This window comes from Haliotis rubra, unplaced genomic scaffold, assembly GCF_003918875.1.
Source record: "Haliotis rubra isolate DU_JTF1 unplaced genomic scaffold, ASM391887v1 Scf734, whole genome shotgun sequence".
In the NCBI taxonomy this organism is placed as follows: Eukaryota; Metazoa; Mollusca; class Gastropoda; order Lepetellida; family Haliotidae; genus Haliotis; species Haliotis rubra.
Genome location: NW_025767451.1, coordinates 188,726 through 207,531, shown reverse-complemented (window position 1 = coordinate 207,531; position 18,806 = coordinate 188,726). Strand labels below are relative to the sequence as shown.

Genomic DNA, 18,806 nt, shown 5'->3' with positions numbered 1-18,806 from the left:
TGTTGCCATGGAAAAGCAAAAATTGGTTTGTTTTAACTATTTCTGTAAAACAACGGTCATCAGTTGTTTTCATGCATAGTATTGCATAATTTCGAACGGTTTAAGTATTTTGCCGTTGAACCCAACATTCAGTTCCACATGAATCGGCTTCCTTTCGTCCCTGTCTTTTCTGTCTGGTATCTTGGAAGAGACATGGAGACAGCAAAGTGTAGAAAGGTGTATGTAACAGAAACACAGTAAAAGTAGATCAAATGGATAGAAGAAATGGGTGAACGTATGTGGCTTCTATATCGTCGTTTGTCCATCAGAACGGTTCGATCGCCTGAACCGGCATGGCATAGAACCAGACGACCAAACACATCGTTGTCCACAAAGCAGTGGAGCAAGTACCGTTTGACGTGGGTTCCTTGATGGTGTAGCAGTGCCTCCCACATGCCTGTAAACCTGGCCTTGTGACGATCAGACAAAATCTAAATGGACAACGGTACATCACTGACATCCTAGAAACGGTTGTTGTGCCACATTTCGATGGCATGCCCTGATCACAAGGCCAGTCTTCATGGGCGACAATAGTTGTCTGCAGCAAGTACGCACCGTTGATGATCTCTTACGTCAAGAGGCGGTAGCAACTCCACTTAAGCCCACCGTCAGCCCAGATCTTAACCCCATAGAGCTATGGCATGCTTCGGACATTATGTGTCGCATAATACGCCAGAGAGAGCCTTCAGCACAAAATCTTGATGTATCGGAAGAAGCCCTGCAAAATAACGCAATACCTCAACGTCTGATACAGCCAATGAGGAGGGTCAGGGATGTTATTGCAGTTGTTGAAGTTTACAATTGATATTGACATTGCGCGCGCTTATTGATACCAGGGAGACTATATATTATCCCTGTTGATACTTATGTGATTTCTTAAGCACTGGTTTATAAACCTAAATGTTTTAAATGACCACTTGTTAACTTCATACGACCACGTGTATCAACACAACAAAATGAGATTTACATGTTTACATTTTTTGCGTTTAGATTCTCCCCAAGGGTCGGTTTATCCAGATAGTAAGTTAAATTGAGGTTTTGATACGTTCTTTTACAGTGCTTAATAGTAATAAATTTATCCTATGGAAAAACATTATGGGGTGTAGCGATACATTTTTTCATGTATATAGATTATGGACTGAATATTCAATTAATCGGATTATATTATTCCGGACATTTCGGTCATTGTTATTCCAAGACAAGACTATAGTTTATCTGTGTATCTGGCTGTCTACTGCATTCATTGACAAACAAAATAAATTCTAACCAAACTGAATTATTCAAAATATGTCATGGACTATGTTTTTGGAAATACATTTCTAGTTATAAAGTGCCAGCTTATTCAGTTCCAAAACCGAAAGCGCCGGATCTCCCTGTCCTTTGTTTTAATGACCACAAAAGGTCACATAGGAAACTCATCATACAATCTAAATGCCGCTGTGTCAAGTACCGTAGTTCCATGTCCTTCCTTAAATTTAATCTACACAAGGAAACTGTTTGTGAGATGGCGGTTTCCTTGTCAATATATTTTCGTAACCTTACGATGTCATTTTCATGCATTAAAACACAACGGGTCGGACATTTTAGGGTGAATCTCAGCTGAAGTGAACCTTATTAAACCGAATGAGCCACGCAATCGCCTGAGTACTTCCTTTTTAACAGCTAGCCATTTTTAATAAAACGAGAAAATATGTGTTCATGATAAAATAAAGAATTTGAAGAGATAAAGTTACAATTTGGTGGGTCTAGCCATTTTTAATAAAACGAGAAAATATGTGTTCATGATAAAATAAAGAATTTGAAGAGATGAAGTTACAATTTGGTGGGTCGTTGTAGAAGGTGAATCAAATGAAAATACATTATGTAACATTTAGTCATTGTAAAGTCTCTGGTCACGCACGACACTGAGACAAATATATCATTGAATTGACACGTCTCATTGATTCACTCATTCATGTTCCGTTAACAGTTACAAGTACCACTTGAATTTATCAGTTGTATAAGGAAATAACTTTGGCACAGAGAAACGTTTCCTTATTCAGCACTGTTGTCAACCCAGAGGGCCTCGATGCTGTCTCTGTTGGTCGGTACTGTCAGCGGCCTTGTGTAAGACAGACCAGTAACTGTTGTTAACCCAGAGGGCCACGATGCTGTCTCTGCTGGTCGGACCTGTCAGCGTCCTTGCTGTCCTTGTCTCCAGAACCGACGCAAGCAAGGGTACGTTGATATCGATATTGGATTGTATTTACTTTCCTGGAGCTGTGAGGGATATGGCATTGAATGCCGTCGTGTTCTGTTTTGTCTAGAGACAGAAATACGCTGGCATCATATGTAGATATAATACGTTATAATTATGCCCGTGTAGACATTCGTATTATATATTGAGTATTACAGATAAAATTAATCAGTCTATCAACCACTACAACCTTCATGTTGGAACATAGAAGGTCTTAAAGGAAAACTACAGTTACCCTCATTTAAATAGTTTGTGTCTAAGTATGGTATTTTAGGATTTGTAGAAACATGGGCATGTGAAAGTGATGTGTTTTCAGGATATATACTAATTTGAATCCAGAATAAGAACTCTATTAGAAATTCGGGTGGCTTGCTGTTTCTGCTCAAGACGATATTTCAAATATGTTTAGTTCGCTTTATTCTGACTCTGAAAATAGTTTGTGGCTGAAAACAAACAATCCCGAAATTGACAATAATGTGTTGATAATTGGTCTGGTATACTTCTCTCCACCACATTTTAGTATCCACTCATCAGAAGCACTGTTTGACATTCTAGAAAACGAGATAATAAACTTCAAATCTGATTATCCTGATTGCCATATCATCATTATGGGTGATCTCAATGCTCGTACAAACTCTTCTCCTGACTACATAGTCAACGATGACGTCAAACACCTGCCTATCGACGACGACATGGACTACACTCAAGATGACGCTGTGTTACCCTCTCCTCCAGAGACCCTGTCATTAACAAAAGAAGTAATGAATTACTGGACTTTTGTAACCTGTCAGGCCTCAGGATCTGTAACGGAAGAATCGGAGCAGACGCTGGAATTGGTAAAATTACTTGCCTTGCAAATGACGGACAAAGCGTCGTAGACCATGTGTTAGCTTCACAACATACATTCTTTCTATTCAAGGAATTTGCCATTGCCGACCAAATAGAATCTACTCACTTGCCAATATCATTTTCGTTATCAATACCATGCCATAACTCCTCAGAAGAAACTGCTACATTATTACCTAAATGCAGACTGTACTGGAAAGATGAAATCAAGGAAGATTTACAAGCAGAGATGGTACGTTGAATCACAAGAAAACAGGCAAGAGTTCGATGATATTCTATCATCTCGAAATGTAAACACTGATGTCTCTGTGTTAACAAACATCATGAAAACATGTGCGCTTGGCTGTGGCAAGTCTCCTCCTGTCGCTGCTAACAGTCGGGATAAGAAGGGAGGTAACTGGTACGACGCTGAATGTGAGAGAGCACGTGCAACAGCGCGAGGGAGGCTGCGCGTGTTTCACGCCTCGAACAGTAGTGCTGACAGACAGGTGTACATTGCAGCCTGGAGACACTATAAACTGTTATGTAAACGGAAAGCCCAAGCTTTCTCAAACTCTTTCATGGAAACACTCTGTGAATCGTTAAAGCAACATGACAGTAGAACATTCTGGTCTCTTGTATCAAGAAAATCAATGACTTTTTCCAAAAATATAAGCTTAAATGACTGGATTAACCACTTTAAAGGTGTGTTTCATGAAAGCAAAAACTGTGTAAACTTTATTGAATTTTATAAATTCGTCGATGGCTTTGTTGATTCAATTGACGAGGATTTTATCAACATGACAGCTGATGGCGATGATGAACTTGATAGGACTATCACTTTAGATGAAGTGTTGTCTGCCATTGACTCAATGAAGTCTTGTAAAGCACCAGGATTTAATGGTATTCCCATAGAATGTTTTAAACATGCCCCATTAGAATGTACTGTCATGTTACTAAAGTTATATAATGTAATATTATCCACCGGTATTTACCCTGAACAATGGACTTCTGGGGTTATTCTTCCTGTTTACTAGAAGGGCAGTGTAAATGAAGCTAGTAACTACAGGCCTATTACTCTTTTTTGATGTGGCGGGTAAAATTTTCGCATAAATAATATGCAATAGGCTCTTAGTGTGGTCTACGGAGGAGAATGTTATTGTCAAAGAACAGGCAGGTTTCCGTAAAGGCTTTCAAACAACTGATAATATGTTCATTATTGATACTCTCATTCAGAAATATTTGTCGCAGAAGCGTGGTAGATTTTATTGTGCCTTTATTGATTTATGAGCTGCCTTTGATTCAGTCTATCGTAAAGGTTTATTATTTAAGCTCTGGAATTGTGGTGTTAAAGGAAAGGTATTTAGAATTATTAGAAATATTGATCAAAGTGTCCAGTCATGTATATCTCTTCCTTGTGGTTACTCCAGCTTTTTCCAGTGTAGTAGGGAGTAAGACAGGGCTGTCAGATGTCCCCGATGCTGTTTCCTCTTTTCATCAATGATCTTGTCGAGCATATGTCTTATGAGGGACAACATGGTGTAACTTTGGCATTCTGGGAAATATTTATTCTTCTGTTTGCTGACGAGATTGCAGTTATGGATATAAGTGTTGTTGGTTTGCAGAAAAGATTAAATTTACTATCAGAATATTGTGATAAATGGAAACTAGCAATCAATACTGCTAAAAGTAAAGTTATGGTCTTCCGTAACGGCGGTAGATTACGCTCATGTGAAAAGTTTTGGTTGAGTGGCTCCAAAATGGAAGTGGTTGGATGTTATAAATATTTAGGTGTCCAGTTGTCATCGTCAGGGTCTTGGTTTTTAACCCAGAAAACTCTGGCCCAACAGGCTTGGAAGGTATTGCAGTTGCTAATGTCAAAATTAGGTAAATTCTCTTTCTTCCGCATGACGTTGCTGAGCATATTTTCGATACTAAAGTTCTTCCTAGTCTTACTTATGGTTCCGAAGTTTGGGGATTTCACTCATCGCCTGATATTGAAGGTATTCATGATAAATTAATGTTATCGTTAAATAGAGGTACTCCAATGTTGTAAGCTCGTGGTATTTTAGGTAGACCTAATGTTAAAGGTTTTCACTATGTCAAAATAATCAAATTTTGGTATCTCGTTATTGTCGCAAGCCGACAATGTGATTTTGAAGCACTCCTATAATTTTCAGTATCGAAAAGCTGAAAACGGCAAGTCTTGTTGGGCATTAAACGTTAAATCATTATTATTCAGTTATGGTTTTGGTGAAGTTTGGCTACAACAAGGTGTAGGAAATAGTGTTTTATTTATCTCTCAGTTTAAGGAAAGGTGTATTGATATAGCAGAAATGGTTTCGCGAAGTTCGATTTCTACAGAACTCTTAATAATCAGTTTAGCTACTCAAATATACTCGAAACTGTAACAGTTAAAGTTTACATTGCAAATTTCATCAGATTTATTTGTTCAAATCATGAGTTCGAGGTGGAATATTCCCAGATCAGAAAGATTATGTCCATTCTGTATTGTCCCAAACATTGAATCCGAGTACCATTTTTGTTTAAAGTGCCCCTTTTATCATAATCTAAGATATACACTTCTTCCAAAATACTATTGGGAATATCCAACTTCGGATAAGATGCCAGCAGTATTTCTCTCAAAAGGTGTGATCTTGAGAAATCTCTGTAAATTTCTTTTTTCAGCAGCCAAGAAAAGACGAATGTTCTTTGAAGATGTCCCTCTTAGATAAACAATTTCAATGCATTTATTTTGTAAAAGCTGTTACTCATGTATAAATACATCTATTATAATTGCGAGCCATCATTTCAAGCTCTCTGTATACAACAAATATATGTACCACAATATCTGTATCATGGGCCTAAATAAACACACACTGGCACTGACTACAAGCATAGGGTACTGGGATGACAAACATAAGGGCTAGAGAAGACAAGCAAAAGGTACTGGGGAAAGACATGGGGTACTAGGGACCACAAGTATGGGGAACTGGAGACGACAAGCAAGCACGGGGTACTGTTCATCATTTCCGGAATAAGGAAATAAAGAAAAGAGTGAAGTTTATCTGAATTCCCATGCGTTTGTCAATGCTGAGTACAGGTAATGAAAGCAGGTAAATCAGGTAAAATACGAACCTCACTTAGTTGTTGATGTCTGTTAAGATAAAACAAGTTGGCTTCCACGTCGTATGTTGGATTACACAATGTGATGTGGAATATGATCATTATGATAAGTTCGTCGGTGTAGGCAACCTGTTGGGGTCGTTACTGGAATCTTACCAGAGGGAAGTCAGTCCGCGGCCTGGGAACAACCAGAGTGTGGAGGTGACTCTGGATCTGGCGATCAGGCAAGTTGTTGATCTGGTAAGAAGATGTCTTCAGAAAACTTCATGACAAAAACACTTTGAAACTTATGTAAGTCGTAGCATTCGTTAGGAAAACGGAACCTCAAGTACCCAAAGAAATTGAAACAATACTGTGTATAGTGTCGTCGCCTGAAGATAGGTTGGTACGATAATGAGATACTAGGGTGGCAGGGTAACGAGACACTAGGGTGGCGGGGTAATGAGACGCTAGGGTGGCGGGATAACGGGATACTAGGGTGGCAGGATAACAGGATACTATGGTGGCAGGATAACGAGATACTAGGGTGGCGGGATAACGAGATACTAGGGCGGCGGGATAACGAGATACTAGGGTGGCAGGATAACGAGATACTAGGGTGGCAGGATAACGAGATACTAGGGTGGCAGGATAACGAGATACTAGGGTGGCATAACGAGACTATAATAACGAGATACTAGGGTGGCAGGATATAACGAGGATACTAGGGTTGCAGGAGGATAACGAGATACTAGGGTGGCAGGGATAACGAGATACTAGGGTGGCAGTATAACGAGATACTAGGGTGGCGGGATAACGAGATACTAGGGTGGCAGGGATAACGAGATACTAGGGTGGCAGTATAACGAGATACTAGGGTGGCAGGATAACGAGATACTAGGGTGGCAGGATAACGAGATATAACGAGATACTAGGGTTGCAGGATAACGAGATACTAGGGTGGCAGGGTATAACGAGATACTAGGGTGGCAGTATAACGAGATACTAGGGTGGCAGGATAACGGGATACTAGGGCGGCAGGATAACGAGATACTAGGGTGGCAGTATAACGAGATACTAGGGTGGCAGTATAACGAGATACTAGGGTGGCAGTATAACGAGATACTAGGGTGGCAGTATAACGAGATAACGAGATACTAGGGTGGCAGTATAACGAGATACTAGGGTGGCAGTATAACGAGATACTAGGGTGGCAGGATAACGAGATACTAGGGTGGCAGTATAACGAGATACTAGGGTGGCAGTATAACGAGATACTAGGGTGGCAGTATAACGAGATACTAGGGTGGCAGGATAACGAGATACTAGGGTGGCGAGGATAACGAGATACTAGGGTGGCGGGATAACGAGATACTAGGGTGGCAGTATAACGAGATACTAGGGTGGCAGTATAACGAGATACTAGGGTGGCAGGGTAACGAGATACTAGGGTGGCAGTATAACGAGATACTAGGGTGGCGGGGTAACGAGATACTAGGGTGGCAGTATAACGAGATACTAGGGTGGCAGTATAACGAGATACTAGGGTGGCAGGATAACGAGATACTAGGGTGGCAGGATAACGAGATACTAGGGTGGCAGGATAACGAGATACTAGGGTGGCAGTATAACGAGATACTAGGGTGGCAGGATAACGAGATACTAGGGTGGCGGGGTAACGAGATACTAGGGTGGCAGTATAACGAGATACTAGGGTTGCGGGGTAACGAGATACTAGGGTGGCAGGGATAACGAGATCCTAGGGTAGCAGGATAACGAGATACTAGGGTGGCGGGATAACGAGATACTAGGGTGGAGGGAGATACAGGATAACGAGATACTAGGGTGGCGGGATAACGAGATCCTAGAGTAGCAGGATAACGAGATACTAGGGTGGCGGGATAACGAGATACTAGGGTGGCGGGGTAACGAGATACTAGGGTGGCGGGATAACGACATACTAGGGTGGCAAGGCTATGAGGTGGTAGGGTGTCTAGCAGTGTAGTGAGGTGGTGTGATATTGAGGTGTGGGGGACGTGTCTTGATTGGCCGGGTTGTCGGGACAGCGAAGTGAAATGGTGGGTCTCATGGATGGTGGTGTGAAGCAGGACGATGGGTTTGCTTGGTGGCAGAGCGTTGATGTTGTCCTGTACCGATCTTTTCTATACAAATTCTGTATTTCTAGGCCCAGACAAAGCAGATTCTGAGAACCAACCTGTGGATACGCCTGGTAAGATATTTGTTTTCTGCACGAATATACTGATATTGAGTTGCACTGCGCTTCACCCGAAAACGATAATCGTTCAAAGTACATGTTAGATATCCAGGGGGAATGAGGGCTGTGTGTCCGATCACATTCCATGATTTCTCCAAAAGCGGATTTCTTAAGATTCTAGTAGCAATATGATATGTTTTGCAGAACTGGACTGATCATAGACTTCAGTGGAACCCATCGCGTTTCGATGGAACTGACGCCATCTATGTCCCTCAGGACACTATCTGGACTCCCGACCTCACCCTTTACGATGAGTAAGTGAATTAAATGACTGGTAGTAGTTATTGCATACTTACAAAATGACGTGATCTCAGTATTTCGTAGTACTCTTCGCTAGAACCCCATGCTTCCCATCCCTAGTATCATATGTATCAGTATCCATGCTTGTGCCACCTGTACCCTCATGCTTGTCGTCTCCAGTACCCATGCTTGTCGTCTCCAGTACCCATGCTTGTCATCTCCAGTACCCATGCTTGTCGTCTCCAGTACCCATGCTTGTCGTCTCCAGTACCCATGCTTGTCGTCTCCAGTACCTATGCTTGTCGTCTCCAGTACCCATGCTTGTCGTCTCCAGTACCTATGCTTGTCGTCTCCAGTACCCATGCTTGTCATCTCCAGTACCCATGCTTGTCGTCTCCAGTACCCATGCTTGTCATCTCCAGTACCCATGCTTGTCGTCTCCAGTACCCATGCTTGTCGTCTCCAGTACCCATGCTTGTCATCTCCAGTACCCATGCTTGTCATCTCCAGTACCCATGCTTGTCGTCTCCAGTACCCATGCTTGTCGTCTCCATGCTTGTCGTCTCCAGTACCCATGCTTGTCGTCTCCAGTACCCATGCTTGTCGTCTCCAGTACCCATGCTTGTCGTCTCCAGTACCCATGCTTGTCATCTCCAGTACCCATGCTTGTCGTCTCCAGTACCCATGCTTGTCGTCTCCAGTACCCATGCTTGTCATCTCCAGTACCCATGCTTGTCATCTCCAGTACCCATGCTTGTCGTCTCCAGTACCCATGCTTGTCCTCCAGTATGCTTGTCTCCAGTACCCATGCTTGTCGTCTCCAGTACCCATGCTTGTCGTCTCCAGTACCCATGCTTGTCGTCTCCAGTCCCATGCTTGTCGTCTCCAGTACCCATCTCCAGCCCATGCTTGTCATCTCCAGTACCCATGCTTGTCGTCTCCAGTACCCATGCTTGTCGTCTCCATTACCCATGCTTGTCATCTCCAGTACCCATGCTTGTCGTCTCCAGTACCCATGCTTGTCATCTCCAGTACCCATGCTTGTCGTCTCCATGTATCCAGTACCCCATGCTTGTCATCTCCAGTACCCATGCTTGTCGTCTCCAGTACCTGATGCTTGTCGTCTCCAGTACCCATGCTTGTCATCTCCAGTACCCATGCTTGTCATCTCCAGTACCCATGCTTGTCGTCTCCAGTACCTATGCTTGTCATCTCCAGTACCCATGGTTGTCGTCTCCAGTACCCATGCTTGTCGTCTCCAGTACCCATGCTTGTCATATCCAGTACCCATGCTTGTCGTCTCCAGTACCCTTGCATCTCCAGTACCTCCATGCTTGTCGTCTCCAGTACCCATGCTTGTCGTCTCCAGTACCCATGCTTGTCGTCTCCAGTACCCATGCTTGTCGTCTCCAGTACCCATGCTTGTCGTCTCCAGTACCCATGCTTGTCATCTCCAGTACCCATGCTTGTCGTCTCCAGTACCCATGCTTGTCATCTCCAGTACCCATGCTTGTCGTCTCCATGCTTGTCGTCTCCAGTACCCATGCTTGTCGTCTCCAGTACCCATGCTTGTCATATCCAGTACCCATGCTTGTCGTCTCCAGTACCCATGCTTGTCATCTCCAGTACCCATGCTTGTCATCTCCAGTACCCATGCTTGTCATCCTCCAGTACCCATGCTTGTCATCTCCAGTACCCATCTCCATGCTTGTCATCTCCATTACCCATGCTTGTCATCCCTCCATACCCATGCTTCTGTCCATCCATTCCCTTCCTTGTCCTCTCCAGTACCCATGCTTGTCCTTATCTCCATGTACTCCATGTCCTCCATGTCGTCTCCAGTTCCCATTCCTTCCTTCCATGTCCATCTCCATTATCTCCATGCTTGTCCCTCCATCCTCCAGTACCCATCCATTGTTGTCATCTCCATTCCTCCATCCATTCCACTGTTTGTCATCTCCAGTCCATGCTTGTCCTCCATCTCCATGCCCCATCTCCATGCTTGTCATCCTCCATTCCCCATGGTTGTCATCCTCCATTACCCATGCTTGTCATCCCATTACCTATGTCTGTCTCCATTCCAGTACCCATGCTTCATGTCCATACTGTCCTTCCATGCTTGTCATGTCCAGTCGTCCATTCCTGTCATGTCCATCTCCATGCTTTCCTTCGTCTCCAGTACACCATGCTTGTCGTCTCCAGTACCCATGCTTTCTGTCATCTCCAGTCCCTTATGCCATGTCATCTCCATGTCCCTTGCTTGTCTCCCATGCTCCATGTACCCATCTCCATTCACATCCATTCACCCATTCCATGCCATTCCTTCCATTATCCATGCTTGTTGTCTCCAGTACCCATGCTTGTCATCTCCAGTACCCATGCTTTTATCATCTCCATGTTCCTTGCATGTCCTCCATTTCTTGTCATCCTCCATTACCTATGCTCCATCTCCATCTCCATGCCTGTCCATCTCCAGTACCCATGCCTTCCATTCCATGCCTTCTCCATGCCTTCGTCTCCACCGTCTCCATCTCCATTCGTCTCCAGTACCCATTTTCTTGTCGTCTCCATGCTACCCATTCCATTCCATTGTCCATCTCCATGCTCCATGTCATCCATTATTCTTGTCATCTCCAGTACCCATGCTTCATCTCCAGTACCCATGTTCATCTCCAGTACCCATGCTTCCGTCCATGCCTTGCTTGTCGTCTCCATTACCCATGCTTGTCATCTCCATTACCCATTCTTGTCATCTCCAGTCCTGTCATCCTCCAGTCCCATGTCCATCCAGTACCTCCATGCTTGTCATCCTCCAGTACCTTGCTTGTCCCATCTCCATTACCTATGCTTGTCATCTCCAGTACCCATGCTTGTCATCTCCATTTCCTATATGCATTGTCATATCCATTAGCCATGCCTTCCTTGTCCATCTCCATGCCTGTCATCCTTGTCATCTCCATTACCACATGCCTGTCTCCATCCTGCTTGTCAAGTCTCCATACCTGTCCTTCATTTCCATCCCATGCTTGTCCTCCGTCTCCATGCTTGTCATCTCCAGTACCCATGCTTGTCCTATCCATTACCTGATGCTTGTCGTCTCCAGTACCCATCCATTCTTGTCGTGTCCTCCAGTATTTTCCATGCCATGCTCCATGTAACCTATGCTTGTCATCTCCATTACCCATGCTTGTCATCCGGCACCCATGCTTGTCGTCTCCAGTACCCATGCTTGTCATCCTCCTCTTACCCATGCTTGGTATCTCCAGTACCCATGCCATTCATCTCCATCTCCTCATGCATGTTCATGTCCAGTACCCATGGTTGTCGTCTCCAGTACCCATGCTTGTCATCTCTTGTCTTCCAGTCTCCATTCCGACCCATGCTTGTCTCCCGGTGCGTTTGTCCTCCAGTACCCATGCTTGTCATCTCCAGTACCTTATGCCATGCATCTCCAGTACCCATGCTTGTCATCTCCAGTACCCATGCTTGTCATCTCCCCAGTACCTCATGCTTGTCTTCTCCAGTACCCATGCTTGTCATCTCCAGAGCACCCATTCTTGTCATCTCCAGTACCCATGCTTTGTACCCATTATGCTTGTGTCCAGAGCACTCCATGCTTGTCTCCATGCCCATTACGATGCTTGTCAACATGCCTATGTCTCCAGTCTCCAGTACCTCATGCTGTGTCAGTAATTTGCTTAAGCCATCCTCCATTACATGCTTGTCATCTCCAGTATTCATGCTTGTACCCATGCTTGTCATCTCCAGTACCCATGCGTCTGTCATCTCCAGTACCCATGTTTGTCATCTCCGGTACCCATGCTTGTCGTCTCCAGTACCCATGCTTGTCATCTCCAGTACCCATGCTTGTCATCTCCGGTACCCATGCTTGTCATCTCCAGTACCCATGCTACCATGCTTGTCATCTCCAGTACCCATGCTTGTCGTCTCCAGTACCCATGCTTGTCATCTCCAGTTGTCGCCCCCAGTACCTGCTTGTCGTCTCCAGTCTCCATGTACCTATTTGTCGTCTCCAGTGCCATGCTTCGTACCTGATGTCCAGTACCTCCATGCTTGTCGTCTCCATGTACCCATTCTTGTCATCTCCCAGTACCATGCTTGTCGTCTCCATTACCCATGCTTGTCATCTCCAGTACCCATGCTTGTCGTCTCCAGTACCCATGCTTGTCTTCTCCAGTACCCATGCTTGTCATCTCCAGTACCCCATGCTTGTGTCCAGTACCTATGCAAGTCATCCTGTGCTCATGCTTGTCATCCAGTACCCATGCTTGTCATCTCCAGTACCATGCTTGTCGTCTCCAGTACCCATGCTTGTCATCTCCCCATGCTTGTACCCATACCTTGCTTGTCATCTCCAGTACCATGCTTGTCTCCCAGTACCCATGCTTGTCGTCTCCAGTGTCATGCTTGTCGTCTCCAGTACCCATGCTTGTCGTCTCCAGTACCCATGCTTGTCATCTCCAGTACCCATGCTTGTCATCTCCAGTACCCATGCTTGTCATCTCCAGTACCCATGCTTGTCATCTCCAGTACCCATGCTTGTCGTCTCCAGTACCCATGCTTGTCATCTCCAGTACCTATGCTTGTCGTCTCCAGTACCTATGCTTGTCGTCTCCAGTACCCATGCTTGTCGTCTCCAGTACCCATGCTTGTACCATGCTTGTCTCTCAGTACCCATGCTTGTCGTCTCCAGTACCTATGCTTGTCGTCTCCAGTACCCATGCTTGTCATCTCCAGTACCCATGCTTGTCATATCCAGTACCTATGCTTGTTGTCTCCAGTACCCATGCTTGTCGTCTCCAGTACCCATGCTTGTCGTCTCCAGTACCCATGCTTGTCGTCTCCAGTACCCATGCTTGTCGTCTCCAGTACCCATGCTTGTCATCTCCAGTACCCATGCTTGTCATCTCCATTTCCCATGCTTGTCATATCCAGTACCCATGGTTGTCGTCTCCAGTACCCATGCTTGTCGTCTCCAGTACCCATGCTTGTCATCTCCAGTACCCATGCTTGTCATATCCAGTACCCATGCTTGTCGTCCCAAGTACCTGATGCTTGTCGTCTCCAGTACCCATGCTTGTCGTCTCCAGTACCCATGCTTGTCATATCCAGTACCCATGCTTGTCGTCTCCAGTACCCATGCTTGTCATATCCAGTACCCATGGTTGTCGTCTCCAGTACCCATGCTTGTCGTCTCCAGTACCCATCCTTGTCATATCCAGTACCCATGCTTGTCGTCTCCAGTACCCATGCTTGTCGTCCCAAGTACCTGATGCTTGTCGTCTCCAGTACCCATGCTTGTCGTCTCCAGTACCCATTCTTGTCATCTCCAGTATGTATGCTTGTCGTCTCCAGTACCTATGCTTGTCGTCTCCAGTACCCATGCTCGGTGTATCCAGTACCCATGCTTGCCGTCTCCAGTACCCATGCTTGTCGTCCCAAGTACCTGATGCTTGTCGTCTCCAGTACCCATGCTTGTCATCTCCATTACCCATGCTTGTCGTATCTCCTCCAGTACCCATGCTTGTCGCCTCCAGTACCCATGCTTGTCATCTCCAGTACCCATGCTTGTCGCCTCCAGTACCCATGCTTGTCGTCTCCAGTACCCATGCTTGTCAGGTCTCCAGTACCCATGCTTGTCATCTCCAGTACCCATGCTTGTCTCCAGGTACCCATGCTTGTCGTCTCCAGTACCCCCTGCTTGTCGCCTCCAGTACCCATGCTTGTCGCCTCCAGTACCCATGCTTGTGTCGTCTCCAGTACCCATGCTTGTCGTCTCCAGTACCCATGCTTGTCATCTCCAGTACCCATGCTTGTCGTCTCCAGTACCCATGCTTGTCGTCTCCAGTACCCATGCTTGTCATCTCCAGTACCCATGCTTGTCATCTCCAGTACCCATGCTTGTTGTCATCTCCATGCTTGTCGTCTCCAGTACCCATGCTTGTCGTCTCCAGTACCTATGCTTGTCGTCAATACTTTATGTTTTTTATCCTCGTTACACTATGTTTATCGCCCCTAATGTTCCCATTTGGTTTTGACAATGGATACAGTTGCCAAATGAAGACATTCATTCAGTAATGAACAGAATATACAAGTCTGTACTCTATTTGTAGTGCTGCGTTTGGAAGTAACATCGCTCTGTCGGAGCGGAAGTTCCACCAGTTGAAAGTAACCAATGACGGCAGAGTAACTCAGAGATTTCCCACTGTGGTCAGCAGTCTCTGTGGGGTAGACACCACCTATTTCCCGTTTGACAAACAGCGGTGTCCACTCCAGTTCGGCCTGTGGCTCCACGATGATGACCTGGTGACCTTGATAACCGACCAGACAGGGGACACCACATCGTATCTCGAGAATGCTGAATGGTATCTCAACGGAGTGGATGCAGAGAAGAAGCCATATTTGTACAATGGTTTAGTCTACAGCACCATCACATACACTGTGACCATACAAAGACGACCAGCATTCTTCATGCTCACCCTGTTCTTCCCTTGTTTTCTGCTCAGTGTTATGTCGATCCTTGGGTTCTTCCTCCCCCCTGCTTCGGGAGAGAAGGTCGGGCTGGAGGTCACCCTGCTACTGTCCCTGACGGTGTTCCTGTTTCTAACCATTGATACTCTGCCTCCAAATTCTGAACCATTGCCACTTTTGTGTAAGTATAGATAATAGGAAATGTGCATGTCATTGGCAATTACTCGGCCAGGGTTCCGGTAAAAAACAGACCCAAGTACCCGTTGTTTGTCGTAATAGCGATTTGTTTACAGGGCCTGGGGTGAGTGAGTGAGTATGGTTTTATGCCACTTTTAGCAATATTCCAGCTATATCATGGCGGGGGACACCAGAAATGGGCTTCACACATTGTACCCATGTGGGGAATCACACTCGGGTCGTCAGCGTGACGAGCGGACGCTTTAACCAGTAGGCTACCCCACCGCCCCTCACGGGGCCTGGGAGATTTGTGTACACATCAATGTGAAACTACGGGGCCGATGCTTTTATCTGGACAAACCTATCTGTCGCATCGTTGACTGGAGTAAAACAACACTCATTTCATAATTCATTCCTATTTCAGGGTGTAATCTGGTACTTTATACCCACGTGTGACAGCTATGTCAATGCAGTTACCATGTGTTCTATATTGTAGGCGTGTACTTCGTGCTGGTGATCATACTGGCGACCACGTCTTGTGTCCTGGCTGTTCTTGTTCAGAGACTTCATCTAAAAAACAGACAGGGCTGGAAGGTTCCTCCTCTGGTTCGGACTGTCATCATCCACTGGCTTGGTCGTCTGTTGCTTATGAAGAGTCCACACGTCCTCAGGAAACAAACGGATGTATGCGACTTTAACCACATTACGACATTTTTACAAAAAAGTGATCATAGTTAAGTAACAAAACTATGCATAAGTTCAGTTAGGCTTTAAATGTTTAGTTCCTTTCACCTAGATGTGTTTGATGTTTTAATCATTCCATGTTCTCTAGTTTGGCTTTTGTCTATACAGGAGGACCTTAAAACAGAAAGAGTGGAGGAAAATCAAGCAGCATCAAATCCTGCAGCATCCCCTGAGGAGAATGGGGTTGTCCGGGAGATACTGAAGGGCATGGAACAGCTTCTGGAACTCCATAAAGGGGACAAGGCTCCAGAATACTCTTCAGAATGTCAGGATTGGCTTATCATAGCATCTATCCTCGACAGATTCTTCCTCATCCTTTATGCAATCATTTCGGTTGTCATATCAACTGCCTTCCTCATTCAGTTTTCTGTTAAAACACATTCTTGACACTGAAACGGTGTTTGCTCGTGTACTTTTCACCAAACATGCTTGTCTCCCTTTCATCTATTTCCTATCAATAACATGAAAATCTCATCTTTTTGCTTAATGTATTTTATGAAATTTATCATACATTCAGTTAACTGTAACCAAATATTCTCTATCAAAATTAAATCGAAATTACAAAATCTTTTAAAAGCTTGGTAAAATATACTTTACAATCAAGTTTTTGGATGCATTTATTTATTTACATTAGATTCTACCTACAAACTGGCCTAATGCAAACCGTCAATGACCCTCTGCATTCAAAATGATGTTGGCCTCTTTCATCAAGGAGTTCATATATTCTAAAAGGTTGATGTTTCGGTGTTCCTTTCTGTAATCGTCTGCTCTGGTATATTGACTCCCCATCACGGCAGGGATTATCACTGATTTTGTTGTTGTTGTTGTTGAAGGCATACTTAGTTCTGCCTAACTCACCTCACGGCCAGAAGGAAGAAAAACCCAAAGTGATGTCAGTTATGCACGTTCACCACTCTGGTGAAACCAAAGGATATGGCTCCTACGACCCAAGAAACAATTAGGTGCATGACCATCGGTTTTGGGTACACCCAAGGCACAAAACTGTACAGGATGAACTTCGGCTACTTAGATCACTTTTTTCTTCCTTTTTCTACTGGCCAAGACAATATAAACATTAGCAAAATTAACTGGTCTTATCTGATACATCCGTAACAGAAAAAGAAACTGAAGCTTTTAATACTATAAGCTTTTATTAATCTGTGATTGAACGATGTAGATAGTGATCCCAGTATTTCCGACTGAGACATAATATATATGCTTACATGTACATGTGAAGTACAGGCATATTTCTGTACAGCTATCACACTTAGCTCAACAAACAGAGAGTCAGACTGGTACAGTTGAAAGACATACCTGTGTAAATAATATATTCAATAATAACAAGCAATAAATAAACATATTCTCCAATGATCATCAATGACAACTACATCAACAAAGTCAAAGCATATACAGTCGAGCACCGTTGTCTCGATATTCATGGGACCAAGAAAACATATAGAGTTATCCGAACTTCGAGACATCCGACCAGTGCATATCATCGTACATATCTCTATGAAAGAAAACAAAACGCTTCTCAGTATGTTTTGATTCGAAACTATAATCCGTTATCAGCAGTGTTTAGTCGTAACAGTGAGTACGTCCTAATGAATTCCTTCTTAATTAATCCTAATCAAATAACAAGTGACATCTTCAACTCAATTAGCCCTAATTAGTTTACACTACCGCTTCCCTTTGACGGGACCGTGTGTAAACGTGTGGAAGCAGCCTCAGTTCAGAGGGATACTTGCCCATGAAAGGTAGGTGAATATTGAGTTATTTGCAAATATCGAGTTAAAAGGGTAATTTTTCTTGTTGAAACCATGAAATTATATCGAGATAGCCGAGAAATCGAGACATCCATATCGAGACATCCGTATCGAATTAAAAGAGCTTGAATAATGATAAATTATGATATATTTTGCCGGGACCGAGATGTTATATCGAGACAACCAAGTTATCGAGTTATCAAAGTTCGACACAACGGTGCTCTACTGTACAGTGGAAGCTGTCTAGACCGGCACTCGTTGGGACTAAAGAAATAATCCGGTTTAGACAGTGTGCCGGATTGTACAGATGACACGGTTATTTCCGACTAGAAGTGAACAAGTTTTGTCACTCTCATATACATTTGATTCACAATAAAACATGTCAACTCACCAGTTACATGTACAAGTATACCCATGCTGAACTAAGATTAAATTGTCTTTGTCGGCAACCATGTAGTTTCAACCCGGAATTGACAGCTGCCGGATTGCAGAGCTTTTAAATGAAGACAATTGCACTAGCCACGGACGGGACTGAGATTTTATGCCGGTGTTGACAACTTGCCGGATTGGACAACTGCTGGTTTTGACAGCTTCCACTGTATACTGTTTTGATATTTCTTTGAAACATATGTTTCTTTATATAAATCATTTACTTGTTGATTGCTCCTAAGTATGGCCACAAACCAGCTGTTACTATCATGATTCTAAGGGAAAGCATCTTGTCCTTAATTTCTTCCTGATTTATTTTGAATGTTATTGTTGCTAAATATTAATACTTGAAAATATAGTTACAATATCAACAACTGATTGTTTATAGATTTCATTGTAAGGAAGGCACATTGAATGAACACAGATATTACACACATGGTCATTTCATTATCTCAGTAAAGGCAAGCAGATGCATGTG

General features: G+C 44.0%; 1 protein-coding gene across 1 annotated transcript; it reads left to right on the top strand.

Annotated features, from left to right (window-relative positions):
• Window positions 1-2,065: 2,065 nt before the first annotated feature.
• LOC124259735 (neuronal acetylcholine receptor subunit beta-3-like) lies at window positions 2,066-17,221 on the top strand. The gene is made up of 7 exons (XM_046693925.1): window positions 2,066-2,256; window positions 6,351-6,466; window positions 8,391-8,435; window positions 8,625-8,734; window positions 14,855-15,393; window positions 15,886-16,073; window positions 16,242-17,221. The coding sequence occupies exons 1-7, from the start codon at window positions 2,187-2,189 to the stop codon at window positions 16,518-16,520; spliced, it is 1,347 nt and encodes a 448-aa protein (XP_046549881.1). The 5' UTR covers window positions 2,066-2,186; the 3' UTR covers window positions 16,521-17,221.
• Window positions 17,222-18,806: the final 1,585 nt, after the last annotated feature.

Coding starts and splice junctions, on each gene's coding strand:
- LOC124259735 (XM_046693925.1), top strand. CDS start 2,187: ATGCTGTCTCTGCTGGTCGGACCTGTCAGCGTCCTTGCTGTCCTTGTC. Junction 8,436..8,624: donor CCAACCTGTGGATACGCCTG/GTAAGATATTTG, acceptor TATGTTTTGCAG/AACTGGACTGATCATAGACT. Junction 16,074..16,241: donor TCCTCAGGAAACAAACGGAT/GTATGCGACTTT, acceptor TTGTCTATACAG/GAGGACCTTAAAACAGAAAG.